Source organism: Cololabis saira, chromosome 16 (genome assembly GCF_033807715.1).
Source record: "Cololabis saira isolate AMF1-May2022 chromosome 16, fColSai1.1, whole genome shotgun sequence".
Lineage (NCBI taxonomy): Eukaryota > Metazoa > Chordata > Actinopteri > Beloniformes > Belonidae > Cololabis > Cololabis saira.
The window spans coordinates 33,225,969-33,246,714 of record NC_084602.1 but is presented as its reverse complement, the minus strand read 5'-3'; the positions used below and the strand labels follow the sequence as shown (position 1 = coordinate 33,246,714).

The window sequence follows — 20,746 nt, the reverse complement described above, 5'->3', positions numbered from 1 at the left end:
CTCCCCCCTCACTTTGCCTCGTAGGAGATTTATCAGAATTCAATCTGGACACAACTAAGAATAAACTCCTCATAGCCCCAACTATCGCCAAGAAAACTATTTTCATGAGCTAGAAATCAAAGAACATTATACACTTTTCCAGAAAGACAACTGTATTGTTGTTTTTATTTAATGGTGCCTACCATTATTATTATAACTGTATATATCACTAGTTTTAGATTAGTTTTATTTACTCTTGTGGATTGGGGGAAAATCGGGTTTTTAACCCTTGAGCTGACTTGACCTGACATCCCCTGACCCCCCCAAAAAAAAAAACCATTCAGCTACAGGGAAAGCTGAGGCTGCTGGGACCGTCCACCCTGCATGGCACATCTTCTTTTTAATGCATACATACCAAATGGACCGAAACAAAACTAAAATTAGATATAATTAAGCGAGAGAAAAGAGGGCTGGTCGACAAAATTTACAAATTAACAAAATTCTCCAAAAAACGTTCTCTGTCATTATTGTGGCATTTTAACAAAATGAAATAATTTTGGTAAACCTGACTGACCTGAAACAAGAAGGGTTTAATCTGATCTAACTTCAGATAATGAGCCAAAAATGTTGTGTGCTTTTTGCACAGTGTGTGTAAACGTCTGGTTTCAACTTTACATACACACAGTACCAGAGGTGGGTAGTAACAAGTTACATTTACTTGAGTAAGTTTTGGGAAATTTTGTACTTTTAGGAGTAGTTTTGAATCACTATACTTTTTACTTTTACTTGAGTAGATTTGTGAAGAAGAAACTGTTACTCTTACTCTGCTACATTAGGCTACATTGAGCTCGTTACTTTTCTTTTATCCCCTCCACGTCAATCTCACTGGTTGATTCTTTGGAAAAAATGTTTGTTTTTGCATGTTTTGTCACATATACACAGACTCAAACACACACAGAGTTTATATGAGTTCATGGGCTTGTTCTAGTTCTGCCTGGTTAAAAAAGAAAAGTACAAAGGCTTGAAATTTTGGGCTACTTGTGCTTAATTTATTTTTTTATTCTGTTATTTTATTATTTATTAAAGTACTTGAATTTACTTTAAGATTATTTTAATTTAAGCATTTTTTTTATTTTTTTATTAATTTAAATTTATTTTATTATTTTATTTATTTAATTTGCCTGAAGATGATTATTTTGTACTTTTGTCTGTTTGAATGGTTGTGTTAAAAAAATAAATCAGACGTTACTCAACAGTTACTCAATACTTGAGTAGTTTTTTACTTTTACTCAAGTAATTATTTTGATGACTACTTTTTACTTCTACTTGAGTCATATTATTCTGAAGTAACAGTACTTTTACTTGAGTACAATTTTTGTACGCACGCATGCACACACTTTTATATACTTCAAATGAACTCTAATGAAATGAACTTTAACAAACCTTTCCTTCTGGTTATCTAATAAACACGAAAAGCTCGTTTAGAACTTCCATATTTCCAATTTTAGCTGAACTCAAATTCACAAAGAAGTTTAAGTGTGTGAACACGTATTGTCCTCTATAAATAAAACCTTTGCTCTCTCCTCCTACACGGGTCCCCGGCCGTGGAAATCTCCCCCAGATTAGTGGCCAGCTCAGCCACTCACACTGCAAGCTGCTTAGGTGCCTCTGTGGTGCTAAGAACATTGAAATTCTGACAAAATACAAATAAACCATGGGATGGAGAAGGAAATCCCCTCCAGGGTGATTTCCACCATAATCCCACGTCTTACAGCGTAAAGCTGGACGGACTGAAAGGTCACAGATCGGTGACGTTCTGATGAACACCTGTCTGGCTCAGCTGCTGAAAAGTTCAGGTTAGAGGTTAGTTCCTGTGTGTGGAAGCATTTACCTCTCCTTTTGAATTCTCATGAGCCACAGACGAATTGTTGGGGGCACATAGTAATCTGAAGAAGGAAAAAAAGAACAAAACATACGGTTAAAAAAAAAAAGAGAGAAAAACATGAATCCAGACAGTTCCATAAAATCTTCAGGGACGGCAGAAATGAAGGATTTACTGGTTTTCTTTGAAGTAAGTGAAGCCAACAAATGGTAACTGATTTCCAACAAAGGCCTTCGGTGTGGGGAATGTCTCTACGTCGCCTTTGTCGTCTTCTATCTCGTCAAAGTTACTGGTGTCGATGTCGCTGCTCAGCTCTGGAACCACCGGAGCGACCGCTGATGAGAGAACCGAGGAGAGGAGCAGAGGAGAGTGTGAACTGCTGGTGAAGGTGGCTGCGCAAACACAGTCAAATATAAAAAAGGACATTTCCTTCTTGATTTTGTTTGTTTTGGATGCGCATGGCGGCGCCCACAACTCATGACTGCCCTACGCTCCAACCATAGACATATATACGTAGACGCCGCATCGAGTGGTTTTGCCCGCTGCTGCGATACGTCAACGTCGCCGCCATATTGGATGTGGCAAGACTGCGCTTTAAACTAATACAAGTGAATGGACTTATTTTCATAAAGCGCCTTTCTACAAAGAAATGTACGTTTTACGTCTCATTTATTCATTCACACACGCACTAATATACTTGGGGAAACAGTTAGGCACCAAATATAATATATTATTATTATATTATAATATATAATATAATAAAACTAATTTTCAAATAACAAAATAACATATTTAAACAATTTTTCAGACAATAAAATAACATTTGAACCATTTTCAGACAATAAAATAACTGAAAAATTCTGAAAAATGGTTCAAATATGTTATTTTGTTCATTGAAAAATTTTAAATATGTTATGTAAAATATGCTTTGTTGATGAGAAAATATGTTTCTCTATTTTTCTTGAGGGGGGATACATATTGCTTTTCGGCACTACCTTGTTCTCTATAGTGATATAACATGAATTACTCCTATGTGGGATCAATACAGTTCTTATTTTTGCCGTCTGAGAAAATTAAATATATTATATTTGGTGCCTAACTGTTTCCCAAGTATATTAGTGCGTGTTTGAATGAATAAATGAGACGTAAAACGTACATTTCTTTGTAGAAGAGGCGCTTTATGAAAATAAGTCCATTCACTTGTATTAGTTTACAGCGCAGTCTTGCCACATCCAATATGGCGGCGACGTTGACGTATCGCAGCAGCTCCATGGGGCGTCTACGTATATATGTCTATGGCTCCAACCCTCTCAGACTGCAGCCCTGACCAGACGGCCTCTAAAACACGTCTGCAGAGAGAATAACGTGACCCGGAACCAAACCCGTGATACTAACTGCCTCTGATGGTGTCGAAAGTCCACTGGTCATTTTTGAAGAAAGGATGTCGCTTGATTTCCTCCACGCCGTTTCTGCCCAACCGCACCTCCCTCAAAACACACAGAACACCAACATGAAATAACAGGGAACATAAATCCAGACGCTTTCATGGGACTGTCTGCATTTATTTGTCTTTTTGCCCCTTTCTGATGAATGGAAACATCAAAGATTGATAAGGCTGCTTGTTTCAGTCCTGACTGATAGATATGCAGTGAAAGAACACATTCCTCCTCTTGTCTGCTTCGTCTTTCTTGCAGCTAGTACCTGTCAGTCAGGAAGGCACAGATGATATCCTTGGCATCCTTGGAGATCTCCACATCATCGGGGAAATTCAGGGAGTTTTTGTGGTCCATGATCTTACTGTAGGTTCCCACCAGAGAGTCGGCGTAAAACGGAGTGTCACCTGACAGTCAGATAATGAAACTAATCAAATTTCACATTCACAAATAGCAATCTCTCCACATGTGTTCTGCAGAAATCCAGCTCAGCTTTCACTGACCGACAAGCATCTCAAAAATGAAGACCCCTACGGACCACCAGTCGCACTCCCTCCCGTAATAACCGTCTCCTCCCTGAGACTTCAGCACCTCGGGGGAGATGTAGTCTGGGGTGCCGACGGCCGTGTCGCAGTGCACCATGCCAGTCTGCAACAGAGCCGAGACACGTCGTTAGTACGAGCTGTGGAAGTGCTCCGAGAAATATCTGGCATGTCATTTATGATAAGCTAAGTTTGTTGGGTTTTCACTACTGCAACATCACCGTAAGCTTCAAAATGGGAAGTTATCATAGAGGTTAAAAGTTGATCATTTTCGTGACAGCCTCTCTGACACGCAGCATGGTCTGTAAACACTTTAGCAGCTGAGAGTCAGTTCCTTTCCTTCCTCCTGCACATGTTTTCTGGTCTGTGAGATGAACAACCTCGTTTGAGGTCCAGATATTTTCAGTAATCTTTATTCAGTCTTCTCAGGTTGTCCATTGTGGATTCTGAGTTGTGTTTAGGAATATTATCCTGTGCTAGAAAGCATGGTCTTCTCTTCTGCTAGGCCAGGGGTCGGCAACCCGTGGCTCCAGAGCCGCATGCGGCTCTTTAGCGCCGCCCTAGTGGCTCCCTGGAGCTTTTTCAAAAATGTTTGACCTTTTTTTTTCTTCTTTTTTTCTCTTTTTTCTTTTTTCTCTTTTTTCCTTTTTTTCTTTTTTCTTCTTTTTTTCCTTTTTTTCTCTTTTTTTCTTCCTTTTTCCCTGTCCTTTTTAATCTCGACATTTTGACTTTTTTCTCGGCATTTTGACTATTTTCTCAACATTTTGACTTTTTTCTCAACATTTCGACTTTTTTATCGAGATTGTACTTCAACATTTATCTCGACATTTCGACTTTTTTATCGACATTTCAACTTTTTTCTCAACATTTTGACTTTTCTCAACATTTCGACTTTTTTATCGAGATTGTACTTCAACATTAATCTCAACTTTTCGACTTTTTTCTCAACATTTCGACTTTTTTTTCCAACATTTCGACTTTTTTCTCGACATTTTGACTTTTTTCTCGAAGTACATAATGAAAGAAAAAATCTTCCCCCAGTTATAGCTAATATAGATACATGCAGCATGTGTTTCTAAGGCTTATACAAGACTTTTCATTTTTTGCGGCTCCAGACATATTTGTTTTTTGTGTTTTTGGTCCAATATGGCTCTTTCAACATTTTGGGTTGCCGACCCCTGTGCTAGGCGTTTCTTCCCTGCAGCAGTAGATTCTTTCCAAAAGGATGCAACACAAGCACCAAGCAAGGTCCGTCCACTCCCCATTTACAGCTGGAAGGCACTATATGTCTAAAATCTACCATTCATCAGTCTAATGCATTTGTTTCCACACAACATCAGGTTTGTTCAGATGTTCATGTGTAAGATTCCTTCAAACAGGTTTGCCTTTCCATTAATCTTACATTCACTTCCGAGATTGCTTCTCTAAGCTTGTCGACATTTCCAGTTAACTTAAATACACATTAAAGCCCTTTGCTATGGCTAAAAAGCTTTCTGAGTATTGATTGTTTTCCATTGTATCAGCAGAGTCCTTGGGCTGCTGTTTGCATAAAAAGAAAGGTTTGACAAGTCCAAGCACTTGCAGTTACTGTAAGTATTTGTGAAACTTTTATCATCTTTGCATGTTTTGGCTTTTACTAAAAACGACTGGGCAATGATTCTTCTTCTTTTATCCTCTCATTCCGTTCACGTCCATGAAATCTCAAAGAATTCAGCTCAAAAGTGTACAAAACAAAAATGAAACTGATGTTGCTGTAGATGAAGAAAATAAACTATTTGTTTATCTTTGTAATATTTTTAGTGCAAATTTTCTTGCATTTGTATCCTGGTAAATTAGCAAACTGATTTAAATACGTAGATAACTTAAAAAATAATGAAAAAAGAAACAGTTATAACTTTACAGAAGCCTGGTGGTTCCTCAGAGACTTACGGCGTCCATCCTCATGCACGTGCCGAAGTCGGCCAGCTTCAGGTGTCCTTGTCCGTCCAGCAGCATGTTGTCTGGCTTGACGTCGCGGTGGATGAAGCCCATGGAGTGGATGGCGTCTAGCGCCATCACAACCTCGGCCGTGTAGAACTTGGCCCATTTCTCCGGCACGTCGTAGGTGCTGGTGAGGTTGACCAGATCTCCTCCTGGCATGTACTCCATCACCATGTAGAGGTAGTGCTCGTCTTGGAACGCACAGCACAACTAAATACACAAACAATGTTTTCATTTGATTTTTAGATGATAGAAACCAGTATTAAATGAACATTTACCTCCAACAACACAATGTTCACACAAGAAACATCTTTTCTGGTGGATGGAGGTGATTGGTGTGTACCTGCACAACCCAGGGACTGTTGGTAAACGCCATGATGCCTCTCTCTTCCCAGAAGAACGCAGAGTCGGAGCGCTTGATCATCTCAAACTTGCTTAGCAGCTTCATGGCGTAGACCTTCTTTGATGCTTTATGTCTGACCTGAGTGACAACGGAGACCAGAGGAATAAGAATAATATGGAGATACTCCACACTCAGGAACTTCTGTCACACTAGTTCGAATGCATTAAAGTAGTTAAGCAAAAAACTATTTCATTATACAACTTAGCAAAATCTGTTTGTGAAGAAACCTAGTGGCAGTAACCTGATAAGGATGAATTATTATTGTTATGTTGATGTAATTATTACTGTTATCATCATCATAAGTCTGAAATGCAGAGTCCCATTAAACCACGTCTCCACAGAGCGGATCGGTCGGGTTGGGTTAGAACAGGGGTCGGCAACCCAAAATGTTGAAAGAGCCATATTGGACCAAAAACACAAAAAACTATTTCTGGAGCCGCAAAAAATGAAAAGTCTTGTATAAGCCTTAGAATGAAGGCAACACATGCTGCATGTATCTAAATTAGTTATAACTGGGGGAAGATTTTTTTTTTCATTATGCACTTTGAGAAAAAAGTCGAAATGTCGAGAAAAAAGTCAAAATTTCGTGAAAAAAGTCGAAATGTTGAGAAAAGAGTCAAAATTTTTTTAAAAAAGGCGAAATGTCGAGATTAATGTTGAGGTACAATCTCGAGAAAAAAGTCGAAATGTCGAGAAAAAAGTTGAAATGTTGAGAAAAAGTCAAAATTTCGAGAAAAAAGTCGAAATGCTGAGATTAAAAAGGGAAGGAAAAAAAGAAAGAAGAAAAAAAGGGAAAAGAAGAAAAAGAAAAAAAAAGAAGAAAAAAAGGTCAAGCATTTTTGAAAAAGCTCCAGGAGCCACTAGGGTTGCACTAAAGAGCCGCATGCGGCTCTTGCAGACGGTTGCCGACCCCTGGGTTAGAATGATCCAGCTAATTCAGGTGAGCAGTTCCACTGCAAGTCCGACCGCCAGTGAGCATGTGGGGTTCAGACCAAGGGCCTAGCGCGTGGTCATACTAGTGTGACTGCAACAAAAGTGAAACTACAAAAAGAACAACAATGGAGGTCAGGAGGCCGACTTTGTTCTGCTGGCTTTTGGTTCTTTGTACGTACGATACACGTCGCACTCAACGAAAGATCGTCGTGAGTAGCGAAGGGTGACACAGCCAAAAAGAGGAGAGAACTTCTGGCATTGACTCAACAGCAACTTGGTGTTTGTTTCACACTTGTTTTGTCTCGGGCAGTGAGGATTTTCTATCCGCCAATTATGGAGAGAAAATCGACTTAAAACATTTGTTTGTGGGTACTACTTGATTTGTGCGTGCGTGACTTGCTGGAAGTTACAAAGAAAACGATAATTACGAATTCAAAAAGCCTCCTACACACACAAATCGATAAATACACAAGCTTTATTTACACAATAAATAACACTCGACTCAGATGAAAATTCAGATGACCCAGCTGTTATGTGATAATTTTCTGAATGCACATGCGCAAAATTGCGACAAAAATAACTGCACACCATAATTCAAATTCCAGATTAAATCAAATTTAGAATCAAACTTAATTGACTAAAATAAAGCAGCTGAAACTCAACCTACATAGAAACAACATCCATGTATACGTCAGAAACAAGTTTAAAGCGAATGGCTCGGCGAATGGCTCGCTACAAACATATTCCACATATTTAGTCAATATCAGAATCAATATCTGATCCAAACAATTGTGCATGCTTATTATAACCAGACATACCTCCAATTTTACATTATGCCCACTGCTTTACTGCTGTCCTGTGCATCTCTTAAAAGCTTACTGTATATATAGAATACAATTATTTCAGTCCCAAAAAACTGTGTTTCAGGACAGAAACAATAACTTCCTTTCAAGCCAACTGTAGCACATTAGTTATTAATACAGGTTACTTATTCATCACATGGTGTATGTCAGATTAAAATAAGCCTAAAACAATTTACATTTAAGTGAAAATCATCCAAGGAAACCAATCTGGGCCCCATATTCTTCAAAACTATTTTTCAAACTATTCAAAAGTGTTAAAATGCTGTTTTTGTCTTCGAGTCTTGTATTGGTTTGTTCGCATCTCATCACTGAAGAACATCCACTTTCTGTAGGTGCTTTTAGGTTAGACCCCTGCATGGTGAGCGTGTTTAATGCTGGTCAGTGTACGTGCAAGGCGTGTTATTGCCTCCCCGGTGCCTGTAGCAGAGTTGAGGGGAGGGAAAACGACCCGGGAGGCGTTAGAGTGGAACTACAAAACACGATGGCTCACTGCTGCCTCCCTGGCTTCACCAACCTCAGAAGAGTTGCATGATGCAAGAGATGAAGCAGGTGGTGGATCCACGCAGAATAACAACAGGATTTGAGTAGTGACTTCTTCCAAATTGTGTTGCACAAATATGACCAGCAGTCTCCCTCTGCCACATTAGTCCCAAGCCAAGGCGAGTTATTCGCGGGGCTCAAGACACCAGTCAGTTAATGTAAAAAGATAGGACACGCTAGATTTGAGCTGTTAAACAAGGGTTATCTGGCAATATAAGAGGGAACTTCCCTTTCAATCTGTCAATTGAATTGTGAATTTCCCCGCTGTGGGACTAATAAAGGAATATCTTATCTTATTTTATCTTATCTTAATCCTTACAACTGAAGAACTTCCGGATTAAAAACATGCCTACTATGAGAAATGCTTTCCTCTGTCCAGACACCTCTCCCTGTTATTTTGTGGAGCACTTGAGTGTTTTTTTGCAGCTGATTATTTAACAAGTAAAACATTTAAAGAAAGAAGCCCCATGACAGCCATGACTAAGGCAGATCACTTATCTTAAATTGGAAAAATTGTTACCACAAATAAAAAGAAATTTAATTAAACAATTAACCAAATAAACTAAAATAGTTAATTACAATGTAACAGCTCACTCACAAAAAAAACAAAGGACCAATACTCACCAGCTGGACTTCACCAAAGGCCCCTCGACCAATGACTTTAACTTTTTCAAAGTCTTCAGATTTCATCTGGAGGCCTCGCAGCTCCACTACGACTTTTTCATCTGAAGAATAAAGTTCAGAATATTTAGTTAAGTTCTGCTCCATGTTAATGCAACAGCCACATCAGCCAGGGATGCACCAATAGCATAATTAACTCAGAATACGCAGAAAATTTGATTTCACTTTTCTTCCCTCTCCTTCAAATCAGCAAATGCATCGTGGTGTAGCTCGGGAGTCGGGTTCATGTTCTGGGTCTCTGGAACGCGCCTAGAGACAACTGCTGTTGTAACAGACACTATTTAAATAAAATTGAACTGAAAGATGTAGCCATGACACTAACAATGCTGTTAAGTTTAGAGGTTTGTCACTGAGTTCAGAACAGTCAACTCACACAGGACCAGTATCGGCTGGGACGTGCGTCATTTAAAAATGCCACCTCAGCATCTGTTTCATGCAGAACATTGACAGGATACACACAGGCTGGGTTTTACTATACAGGACTGTCTCAGAAAATTAGAATATTGTGATTTTCTGTAATGCAATTACAAAAACAAAAATGTCATACATTCTGGATTCATTACAAATTAACTGAAATATTGCAAGGCTTTTATTATTTTAATATTGCTGATCATGGCTTACAGCTTAAGAAAACTCAAATATCCTATCTCAAAAAATTAGAATATTCTGGGAATCTTAATCTTAAACTGTAAGCCATAATCAGCAATATTAAAATAATAAAAAGGCTTGCAATATTGCAGTTGATTTGTAATTAATCCAAAATGTATGACATTTTTGTTTTTTTAAATTGCATTACAGAAAATAAAGAACTTTATCACAATATTCTAATTTTCTGAGACAGTCCTGTATGTTACTGACCAATGTTTACAATTTACTTAGATTTGTTGATCATACAACTCAACAGTTGGACTTCAGAGACAACCCTCACAAAGGAAGACCTGAAAATGCCTTAAGCTAATAAATGTTATCACTTGAAAGTGCTGTGTGAGTTTCAGGTGCAGTCAACACAATGGTTAACTGTAAACTGGCTGTCAAACTAGTGTTTGAACCTGATGGAAGATTTTCTCCCAGAATATCATTACTTCCTGTATCCAGCGTGGATGCTATGGTTTGGCTGGGAGAGAGGCAGGAAGGCGCAACCACATGAAACACTGACCTCAAAACCAAATCACCCAATTAAAAAGATGTAAAACACAGGATTTAAATTATCACACAATCTCTGTCTTTGCTGAAACATAATTCATTTTGCAGAGGAATCTTTCCTTTAGAAGTCACAAACGATGAGCATTGGTACGAGATTAACATCTTCCATAAATACTACAAATAATTAGGTAATAACTAGAGCAAATAGTGTAACAAGACTGAAATTTGAAGAGTGTGCAAGTTAAAAATACCATGTGGACTAACAATTAAAAACCGTTGGTACAAAAAACGTAATCAAAACAGAGGCCAAGCAGAAAAACGACACCTACACAAGCAAAAGCCAGAGCATCAGCTGTCTTTCACTTATCAGTCATGAAATAGTAAAGCTGTTACAGATCAAGAAATGTCCTCCCTTTTACAACCGACATTTGTACATGTGATGTTAGCTTGATGTCAAGGTTGAATCTAATGTCTGTCTTATATTACCTTGTGCATCTGCTTTCACTTACAGAAGTGGGAAAATATTTGGTCCAGTTTTCAAATCTATTTTCACACTTTGCTTTTTGGACTTGAATGGAGAAAAAAAAAAGAGAACAGGAGGCTGCAGGTTTTGTGAAAAGGTAAAAGGTTTTTCTGAGCCCAATGCGCTTCACGAGTTTAATACTCACTGAAAACAACATTTACAAAAAGTATTTCGTGTAAGAATTATACTTTTTAGAAAGAAAATCAGAATCTGCAGTCCAGTCATGATTGAATGAATGAAAGAATGAAGGAACCAATCAATCAATCTAATACAAAATCATTCAAAATCAGAGCTGGTCAAGAAAAATGTGTTGGTTGCATCTGTAATAATGGAAAAGAAAAGGTTACTTACATCTGTTTAAGAAGGTTTCGATGTTTTTGTTCTTGCGAAGTGCCGGGTAGTCCAAGTCCAAGACCAGCGCATTTAAGGAGTCCTACAAACAGACAAGGAAGAGCCGTCCATCAGGTGTGATCGACAGGAAACATGTTAGAATAGTTTCATATCAGCAATGACCCGTTTGGAAGATCCGTCGTGAAATCAGACTGATGCTGCGCAATTAAATGTGTCGACATCAACCAACACATCCAGTCCTGAGAACATTTTTAGTTGTAAGGATTTTGATACCAGAACCTGCTAAAAAGATGACAAAAGCCAAGTTCAAAGGCAGAAGCAGCGTCTGAAAAACTAAGTACACCCTTAGTGTCTGCACTATAATTACGAGAGTAAATTAGCAGCCAGGAGCAGTCAATAAAATGCTCCTAATTAATGTATCATGAGCAGGTGTGACCAACTCTATAAAAGAGGAGGTTTTGGTATTTCTTCCCCCCCAGAAAGTTCAACCCCAGGTCAGGCTGTACTGTTCTCAGAGAAACTGTGACCGACATCTCAAACTCTCCAGGCTGCCGTTAAAATACTCTCAGAATGACATGACGGCAAAGCCGACATAACTGATTATGGTGACTGAGAACATTTGTCAATGTTTTGTGCAAAACTTAATGCCCCAGACAGTCAGATCTTTCTGGTAAATGTTCATTTGTAAGTGCAGGAGGCAATATAGCTCCCAGTGTTTGCCTCAGTATCTGCATGAAGCCACAACGATGGCAACATGGGAATTATGGGTGGGCGATATGACGATATTACTTTCAAACTGCAGAGATCGTGGGATCGTCCAGGACACATTCTATGAATTGCAGTAGAGGGCTGCATTGGGATCGGGTCCCGCGGGACCCAACGGAAATCTCGCGGTAGCGGGCGGTTTGAACTTTGCAGCGGGCGGGAGTGGGCGGCTAAAAAAACACTGCGGGATCGGGATGTAGTAGCGACCAGATGGAAATCAATGAAGTGGAAAAGAACCTCAAACAAGGTCTTTACAAAACAAAGACAAAGCAAGGCCAGTCAGATACTTGTGTCTGTGGCGCATCTTGGAAGAGAGACGGACGGGATTGTGACCGCACTCGGTCAGCAGCATTCTCTTCCTCCACAGCAAGTGATTAATTTTAGGCCTGTGTTGAAAAAAATCGATTTCCCAATTCTAAATCGATTCTCATATTAATTCCTAAAAATCGATTCATATGTCTAAAGATCGATTTTTTTTTCTTTTATTTATGTATTTCCTTTTTTTTTCATCATTACAACTTTTGGTTATTTTTTTGTTTATCCCCAAAAAAGGAATGTTTTGTTGGACACGAGAATAACTGGTGCCATGTTTTTGCCTTTAAATATGTTTAAAGGTATGAAAACATTAAAGTGTTAGGTTATAACTGCTTAAATTGTCTATATTTAATTACTGTAAGGACCAATCAGCTCCCAGAATACTGATAGAACTGCTTTCAGAATTACCAAACAGATCCAGGGCAGCAAACAGAGTCGTATGAAATCGGTTTTATTTTTTCCTACATTCCATTTTTTATTTGTTCCATGTTCTGTCTATTTTGGTTTTGAATTTTTGAGAATTTGGTTTTTAGCATTTTTTGCAAATGTAACCCCAAGACAGCATCATTAGCTGCCAATACTTGCTGTTGAATCAATAATAATACTAGTATTATATTGTTGCATAACACCCAAATCAATATCGGAATCGAATCGGATAGAATCAAATCTTGATAATCGATTCTGAATCTTAAGAATCGGAATCGAATCGATTCTTGTCATTTGAATCGATCCCCAGCCCTTGCCGGTACCTACGAGTATTTATTAAAAAAAAAAATTTTTAAATGGTTTTAATCGTGATATATTTTTGCCATATCGCCCACCCCTAATGGAAAGATAATACTGATAATAAGGGTGAAAAGTCACAAAAAGAAGGCAGATAACATTCTAGATCTGTGAGCTTAATCATTGGAGATGTGCAGTTGTTCCCCCAGGACGGTAGAACAAAGTTACTTTGAACAGAAGATCACTAAACCCCATTACCATCTGAGCTGAGAAAAATCTATTCACTTCCACTCTTCAAATACACACCCACAACCTTCTGTTTGAGACTGATGTCTCTCCCCGACCTAAGTTTCATTGTCTTATTTCAGCTTATTTTATATCTTGTGTACTATGGTTTTGTTTATGGCAGTTTATGATATTTGATCTTATTGTTTGTTTATAACTTATGTAACGCATGCACAAGCTTTCTAACATATCCTAAAAATAAGTAAGTATTCCTTCAAATAAACATTAAAGTGTGTGAAAGACGGAGCAAGAAAACATCTGATACTGAATGGTGCTGATTTGGGTTTGCTTTAGTTTAGGGGTGTCAAACTCATTTTGCTTGGCGGGCCGGATTTGACCAATTTTTTTCTTGCACGCTCAAAATAACAAAAACGGTGCAAATTTTTTTTTTTCGAATTCTTTTTTTTTTTACTATTGTTATCTCATCCAATATCAGTTTAGTTAATTTTAAAGGAAATATGCACTTTGTTTACACTCTATGTAAAATATATTTATTCAGGATCTTTTCTTGAAATTTCTCGTTTTTTTTCAAATTATGTAAGATACTTTTAATATCATTTTACAAAGATAAACAGAAACAAGTATGTTTTTTTTTATATTTTGCTTTTTTATAGGAAATTTAATTAAAAACTAAATCTTTCTTATCACATCCGAGAGTGTTTCTTTGTGATTTAGAGATTTTTCCATTACAAGTGTATTTATTTGCCGAAAAAGTCAGCACTTCTCTTTTAACTGTTTTACTTTGTCACTATCCTCGTATTCAAAACTGAAATTCTCAGAATAAATATCTTCTATCATCTTTTTTAGCAGTGATATTTTTCCTGCGAAAATATATAATAGTAGTCAGTTAATAAAAATAAAACGACTGTCTACAAAGAAATAAAATCGGCAAATGCATTCTAGAAAACTAAAAAAATGTCGAAAACTGCTCTATTTGTGGAATAACGATGGATTTGTAGAAGAAATATATTATTGCATATGCTGCGATTCATGGCAATTATTTATTCTTTCCTCTTTAGTAAATTAACATTTCGGTTTTTTGCGTTGGAAACTTCTTGCGGGCCGGATGAAAATCTCTCTCGGGCCGCATGAGGCCCGCGGGCCACACATTTGACACCCCTGGTTTAGAGGGACACATCCTGACCACCTTAGTGTTTTAGTCAACCGTGCCGACTCCTCTGAAGCCTAAAGTCGACAACAGAACGGGACAGACGGAAGATGAAGACCTGAATTGAAATCTGTCGGTGGTGGGAAAATAAGAGAATTTATGAACAAATGCTGCACTGTAACCAAGAGTGGACCAAAATGTCTCAACAAGGCTGTGAGAAACTGATAACATCATAAAGAAAACAATACCAACGTTATTGCTGCTAAAGGTCGCTCTGCCCACGCTGCTTCTGCACCGTGGTTTAGATTTGGTTTAACAAATAATGACAGCATAACATGTCACGCGTTTTTACAAAGCAAAGGTGATCAAGAGCATTGAGGATTAGAGTAGGTGCACAGTAGTATGATTTCCCTCCATCTTCCTCCTAAAAATGCTCTAAAAACCTGTCGACTCACCATCCTCTGCAGCAGCATTAGTAACTGAGCTGTTGCACAACAAGTTATAACACACTCTTTACACCATTATACTGTCAGCCTACAAAAATCCATCACCCCCAAAGAAGAACTGAAGACTCAAACCAGTGTGCTTATGTCCATAAATGCAGAAGTTGACATTCGCACGTCTCGTTATTCACAAATTCTTCCGACTAGACTTCAGCCACTGGGGCTTGTGTTTGACTCACATTCATGACATGTTCAAAGCAAGTTCCACATCAGCAAAACGTCAGCAAGGCCACATTAAACCACCAGCTTTTACTCATCTATTAATTCAGCGGTGAACGAGTCAGCTCTTCACATGCAAGCGGAAACTACAAGCAGAGAAACCCTCAACTGAGGGCAGCGACGGTGGCACGGTAACTCGCTTATTCCATCCGCTTACGTCACAAATTCATATGCTAACAAAGCAACATGTTAACTTGTGAAATTGGTATCAATGAGAAATGACATCTTCAAAACCAAGAGTTGTGATTTTATCATTTGCAGTAAAACAACAGACATATTTAGAAATTGTATATGACATTAAAGTGTTTGTAGGGACTTGTACTACTACAATATACTACTAATACTTACATTTGCCAGCCTAAGCAGTTTTATGAAGCCCAACAATTAGTCAGCCCATGACAAGAGTCTCTCTGACCCCGAGGGCCGGTCTGCTGCATGTTTCAGATGTTTCCCTGCATCAACACACCCTGATACAAGTGACTGTGTCATTGACAGACTTGTACAGAGCTTTTTTTTTTAATATACCATTTATTTTTCAAATTTACAAATAAGCAAAAAAAGGAACATTGGAGAATAACAGGGGTAATCAGGTACGTTAAAATTATTTAACGTACCTGATATAGTATTATCATACTTCCCTGATATACAGGACTGTCTCAGAAAATTAGAATATTGTGATAAAGTTCTTTATTTTCTGTAATGCAATTAAAAAAACAAAAATGTCATACATTCTGGATTCATTACAAATCAACTGAAATATTGCAAGCTTTTATTATTTTAATATTGCTGATCATGACTTACAGCAATTTCAGTTCATTTGTAATGAATCCAGAATGTAGGACATTTTTGTTTTTGTAATTACATTACAGAAAATCACAATATTCAAATTTTCTGAGACAGTCCTGTGTGTGTATATATATATATATATATATATATATATATATATATATATATATATATATATATATATATATTAGATAGACACACGCAGACACACACGCGTATTAAGATAATAAAGACACACACACATACACACACGTGTACAAACAAACAAAGGGGGTGGGCTATTGTTATCGTTATTCATTATTATTTATTCCAAATAATTTAATCTGTGGTGACACAAGATGTTCATCAGGAGAGATGATCAGATTTTCCTTAAGACGGGAAAGGACATCAAATTTCTGTTGTATAAACTCTGTACACAACACTTTCATATCCACGTCTGAACTTTGTCTGATACTGTCAAGAGTAAAGTGAGCAATTCTGATGACGGTTCAGAGCGATTGTTCACAAAAGGAAGTCAGTCCACTGTAATTTCCCAAGTCTGTATACTGTACGTGCCCCTTGTTGTGTAAAACTAAGAAGTGGAGATGACATCACTGGAGCTGTGATTATGATAAGTCCAATACCGTCTTTAACCCAGGTGGTAATTAGCCTAAAATGTGTACACACTCTGTGGAGACAAAGGATGCTAGAAGCTTCCTGACATGTCAGCTAGTAAAAGGACTATGGATAAGAAGCATCATCAATGCTTCCTAATGTTCATCAAACTATCCACTGTCCAGATTTTAACTGAACAAATTAACCTTAATATACCTTTTATACCTAAAAAGTGCAAGGTGTTTAATCTATTATGCTATTTCCAACAACACAGCCTGCTAGAATGTACAAGAATATGAAGTACAGTAGATGTGACCAAACAATAAATCCTGTTATCTACCATTGTCAATGTGTTTTCAGCTGTAGCACTCTGTGTGTGTTTAGGCGCGTTTCCATTAGCGGGGATTTCCATGTAAACCCGTCAGACGGGAACCTCAGACAGTTCTACAAATAAGCCCCCCCCCCAGCCCCTTCAGCTGGCATTTGTCCAACAAGCTGTAGCGCTACAAGAACTATTTACTGATCAAATAACTTTGCTGACCGCAAGGTGGCAGTAATGGGCATTTTTTTGCTGTTCGCCAACAGCCAGCGGCATAAAACGAGACAAGGAGGGAAGAATGCGGAAAAAAAAAAAGAAGTATTAACACGTTAACTAGGGCTGGGCGATATGGACCAAAAGTCATATCTCGATATTTTCTAGCTGAATGGCGATACTCGATATATATTGATATTTTTTCTGTGACATAATTGGGGTTTCCCCCAAAGCATTATAGCATAGCATCTCTGTTAGCTTCATTTCTTTTCTGAGGCTAACCCTTAAAAAAACAGTCAGTTTTAATACAAAGCCTCGTGCCAAATGTCACACAGGTTCCTTTATTAACAGAGGTCTGCACAATATCAAAATGTATAAAACAAATGAAACAAAAATAAACTGCCTGCATATATAGAATAAAAATGCTTCTTGAATAAAATAAAACAAATATCCCTTTCCTGCATAACAATTAAATTAAAATACACTGTGCAATTAATACAATGTAGACAGTAACAGGCAAACTTTTCCACTGAGGTTGACAGTTGTGCAAATAACAAAACATTTGTTCAAATCTCAAATAAAACATGTAAACAGATATTGCATCTCTTTGAGCAAATCTCAAATAATTACAACAAGTCAACTACTGTACATTTGACAGATTTTGTGCCAGGAAAACTAACCTGTCAACACTGTCAGGTTTCAGCACACAAGGTACTTTTTTGCCAGCACGAGGGGTCAGCGTTGATGTACAGTCAATTTGTCGCAAAATAAGCTATATCGATATAAACGATATTGTCTCGTACCACATCGCGTTTGAAAATATATCGATATATATTAAAATCTCGATATATCGCCCAGCCCTGACGTTAACACTGGATGCTACCTTTGCTACATTCTTATTTCAATCATAAACAGACAACTTGGCAACCTGGCTGTAGATAGCAACGGCACAGTCAAGAACCTGGGTGTCATTATTGACTCCGATCTGAATTTTAACTCACACATAAGTTATGTTACTAAGACTGCCTTTTTTCACCTTAGGAATATTGCTCGAATCAGAGCCTACCTGTCTTTGGATGATGCTAAAACGCTGACCCACGCCTTTGTCTTTTCTCGTCTTGACTACTGCAATGCACTTTTTTCGGGCCTACCAAAGAAAACAACAGACAGACTACAACTTGTCCAAAATGCGGCAGCCAGAGTTTTAACTAAAACCAAGATGAGAGAACATATTACTCCAGTTTTAGCTTCACTGCACTGGCTTCCAGTTGCTTTTAGGATTGATTTTAAAGTTCTTTTACTTGTTTATAAAGCTCTGAATGGTCTCGCGCCTCCCTACCTGCTGGACTGCCTCCCTAAATATGTCCCAACCCGCCCCCTCAGGTCTTCCACCGCTGACCTGCTCGTTGTGCCCCGAAAAATGACAACTAAAAAATTTGGTAAAGCAGCCTTCTGCTTTTACGGCCCAACTGCGTGGAACAAACTCCCACTGTATCTCCGACAGGCAGCCTCTGTGGACATTTTTAAAGCGCAGCTGAAGACATACTTTTACACACTTGCTTTTAATTGATCTTTTGAATTATTTTAAAATACTGTCTGTATTTTGATTATTTTAATCGATCTTTTGGGTTATGTGTTGGTTATGTCCTCACTATGCTGCTTTACTGCTATTGTTTTTGCTTCCACTTTGCTGCTTTGATTTTTGTTTTATGCCCTCTATTTCTATGTTATGTTTTATGCCTTAAATTTCTTTTTATGTGAAGCAACTTGCGCTGCATTTTATGTACGAAAGGTGCTATACAAATAAAGTTTATTATTATTATTATTATTATTTGCTTTTTTAAACATATACCAACGTTGTAGCGATCGATATTAAAAGAAAAGCCCCCGCCAGATCTCCACATTGGCGTAATATGGCCACAAGACCTGAACCGACTCGCCGGTCCATCTATTGTGGTTTTTGTACTCTGCAACTTCATCTAATAAACTCCTAGCAAAATGTCTCTGGTCCAAATGAGTCGTGTTCACATGATTTATGGATTATGCGAGTGAAAGTACTGAACATAATTTAGGAATCCCGGTTAACAGAGACGCCCCGCCAGGAGGTTCCTGCTGGCCTGCCTGAGTACCTCTCCTACTAGAGGGATGTTTTTCGTCTCAAAAAGGTTCTTGAAAGCCACTTTTGCAGGGCCGTTCCTGGTAATGGAGACGCGCGCCAAACATACAGCCCTGGAAAATCTACCCAGAACTCCCACTAGTGGAAATGCACTTATTGTAAGATAAGATAATCCTTTATTTCTCCCTCAATGGGGAAACTCACATTGTTCAGCAGCAGTACACTTAACACACACATGCAGGGGAGTAAAAAGTAAAAAATATATATAATTAGGGAATATAGACAGTATATACAGTACATTGCAATGGAAATAAAGTAGTGTGAGTTTAAAGACTCGGATATGCAAAGATTCCTTTTAATTTTGGGTTTATAATTCCTGGATTTTGATTGAGACAAGGTATTTTAATGTGGTGGAATCATTTAAAAGCTCTTAATTGCTGTTTTATTACTACAGAAAGGTTTGCGTATGCTGTCATGTTTTAGAAATTTGACCCAGGCCAGTGTTGGGAAACCAACGTAATTATTACAGTGCGTGACTATAAGGAAGTTATATATCAACTTCTGCCAGCTGTGCATTCCTAAACAGTCAGTAAGGAGCTCTTTGAAGCAACGGAGTAAGCCAAACGTACAAGTGAGAACACAGGAACCCAAATCCAACCCTGTGCTGTTAACTGCTTAGGCAGTGTGGGGCAATCCGTTTCAGGTCTCTCTCACTTCCTTCGAGCTTATTACACACTCCGTCTCATCCGCCCGTCATCCTGCTCTTTCCATGGCTCTCTGCTGAGCTGAAGTCGCTCTGCAGCGAGCTGCTCGCACTCCGTTTCATCATCGCAGCTCCACTTCCCCATTAAAGGGCTGACCTCACACAAAACTACTATTTAAGGAAAAATAAAACACACATTGCCGGGCGGGTGGTTGAGAGGGGTTTCCGGGTGTCTTTACGCACACACCTACATGCACAAGGATCTCCCAGCGAGCATGGCAATACAGGAAATGATCCACCCCACCCAAGGGCCGGCAGATAACTGCACTGTATCTTAAAGCCAACCGCTGTGAGTAAGTCATTTCCTCTAAAGCCGCTGCCTCTGCTGCTACTGTCACTCTGCACTCAGCTGCAGTTAAACAGGGAAATAACTTTACCATGGAAGTTACCAAGCACGTGTGCAGGCCGAGTGTGACTTGCTTACACAGAGTCTTCAGAGTAAACCAACCACACATGGCTAAAGTTGAATAAACAGCCAATTATTTCCCCCCTCTGATACATGAATGTGCACACTGCAGATTAGGAATGGGCGATATTTTACCGTTCACGATATATCGTCAAAAAAAACTCCTCACGATAAGAATTTATCATCACGCGGTAAAAACGATAAATTCCCCTTGATGATGTTTTTGTGTAAAGCCTGAATTATGGTTCTGTGTTAAATCCCACACAACGTACGTGAAGGAAGGAAGGAAGGAAGGGGGAAAAGGAAGGGAGAATACAAGGAAAGGAGGAAGGAAAAGAGGAAGGAAGGAAGGAAATGAGCCTGAAAGAAAGAAAGAAA

The 20,746-nt window shown here is 38.4% G+C and overlaps 1 protein-coding gene across 1 annotated transcript in view; it reads right to left on the bottom strand.

Moving 5' to 3' along the window:
• The window catches only part of LOC133461915 (rho-associated protein kinase 2-like), a 50,356-nt gene extending 39,018 nt beyond the window's left edge, over positions 1-11,338 (bottom strand). Inside the window, exons 1-9 of the mRNA XM_061742929.1 lie at positions 11,254-11,338; positions 9,180-9,280; positions 6,160-6,297; positions 5,766-6,026; positions 3,798-3,942; positions 3,563-3,701; positions 3,257-3,348; positions 2,037-2,196; positions 1,871-1,925 (exon numbers count right to left, since the gene is read on the bottom strand). Of these exons, the coding sequence (XP_061598913.1) occupies positions 1,871-1,925; positions 2,037-2,196; positions 3,257-3,348; positions 3,563-3,701; positions 3,798-3,942; positions 5,766-6,026; positions 6,160-6,297; positions 9,180-9,245 (1,056 nt within the window). The 5' untranslated portion in view covers positions 9,246-9,280; positions 11,254-11,338. The remainder of the gene's footprint in view (positions 1-1,870; positions 1,926-2,036; positions 2,197-3,256; positions 3,349-3,562; positions 3,702-3,797; positions 3,943-5,765; positions 6,027-6,159; positions 6,298-9,179; positions 9,281-11,253) is intronic.
• Positions 11,339-20,746: the final 9,408 nt, after the last annotated feature.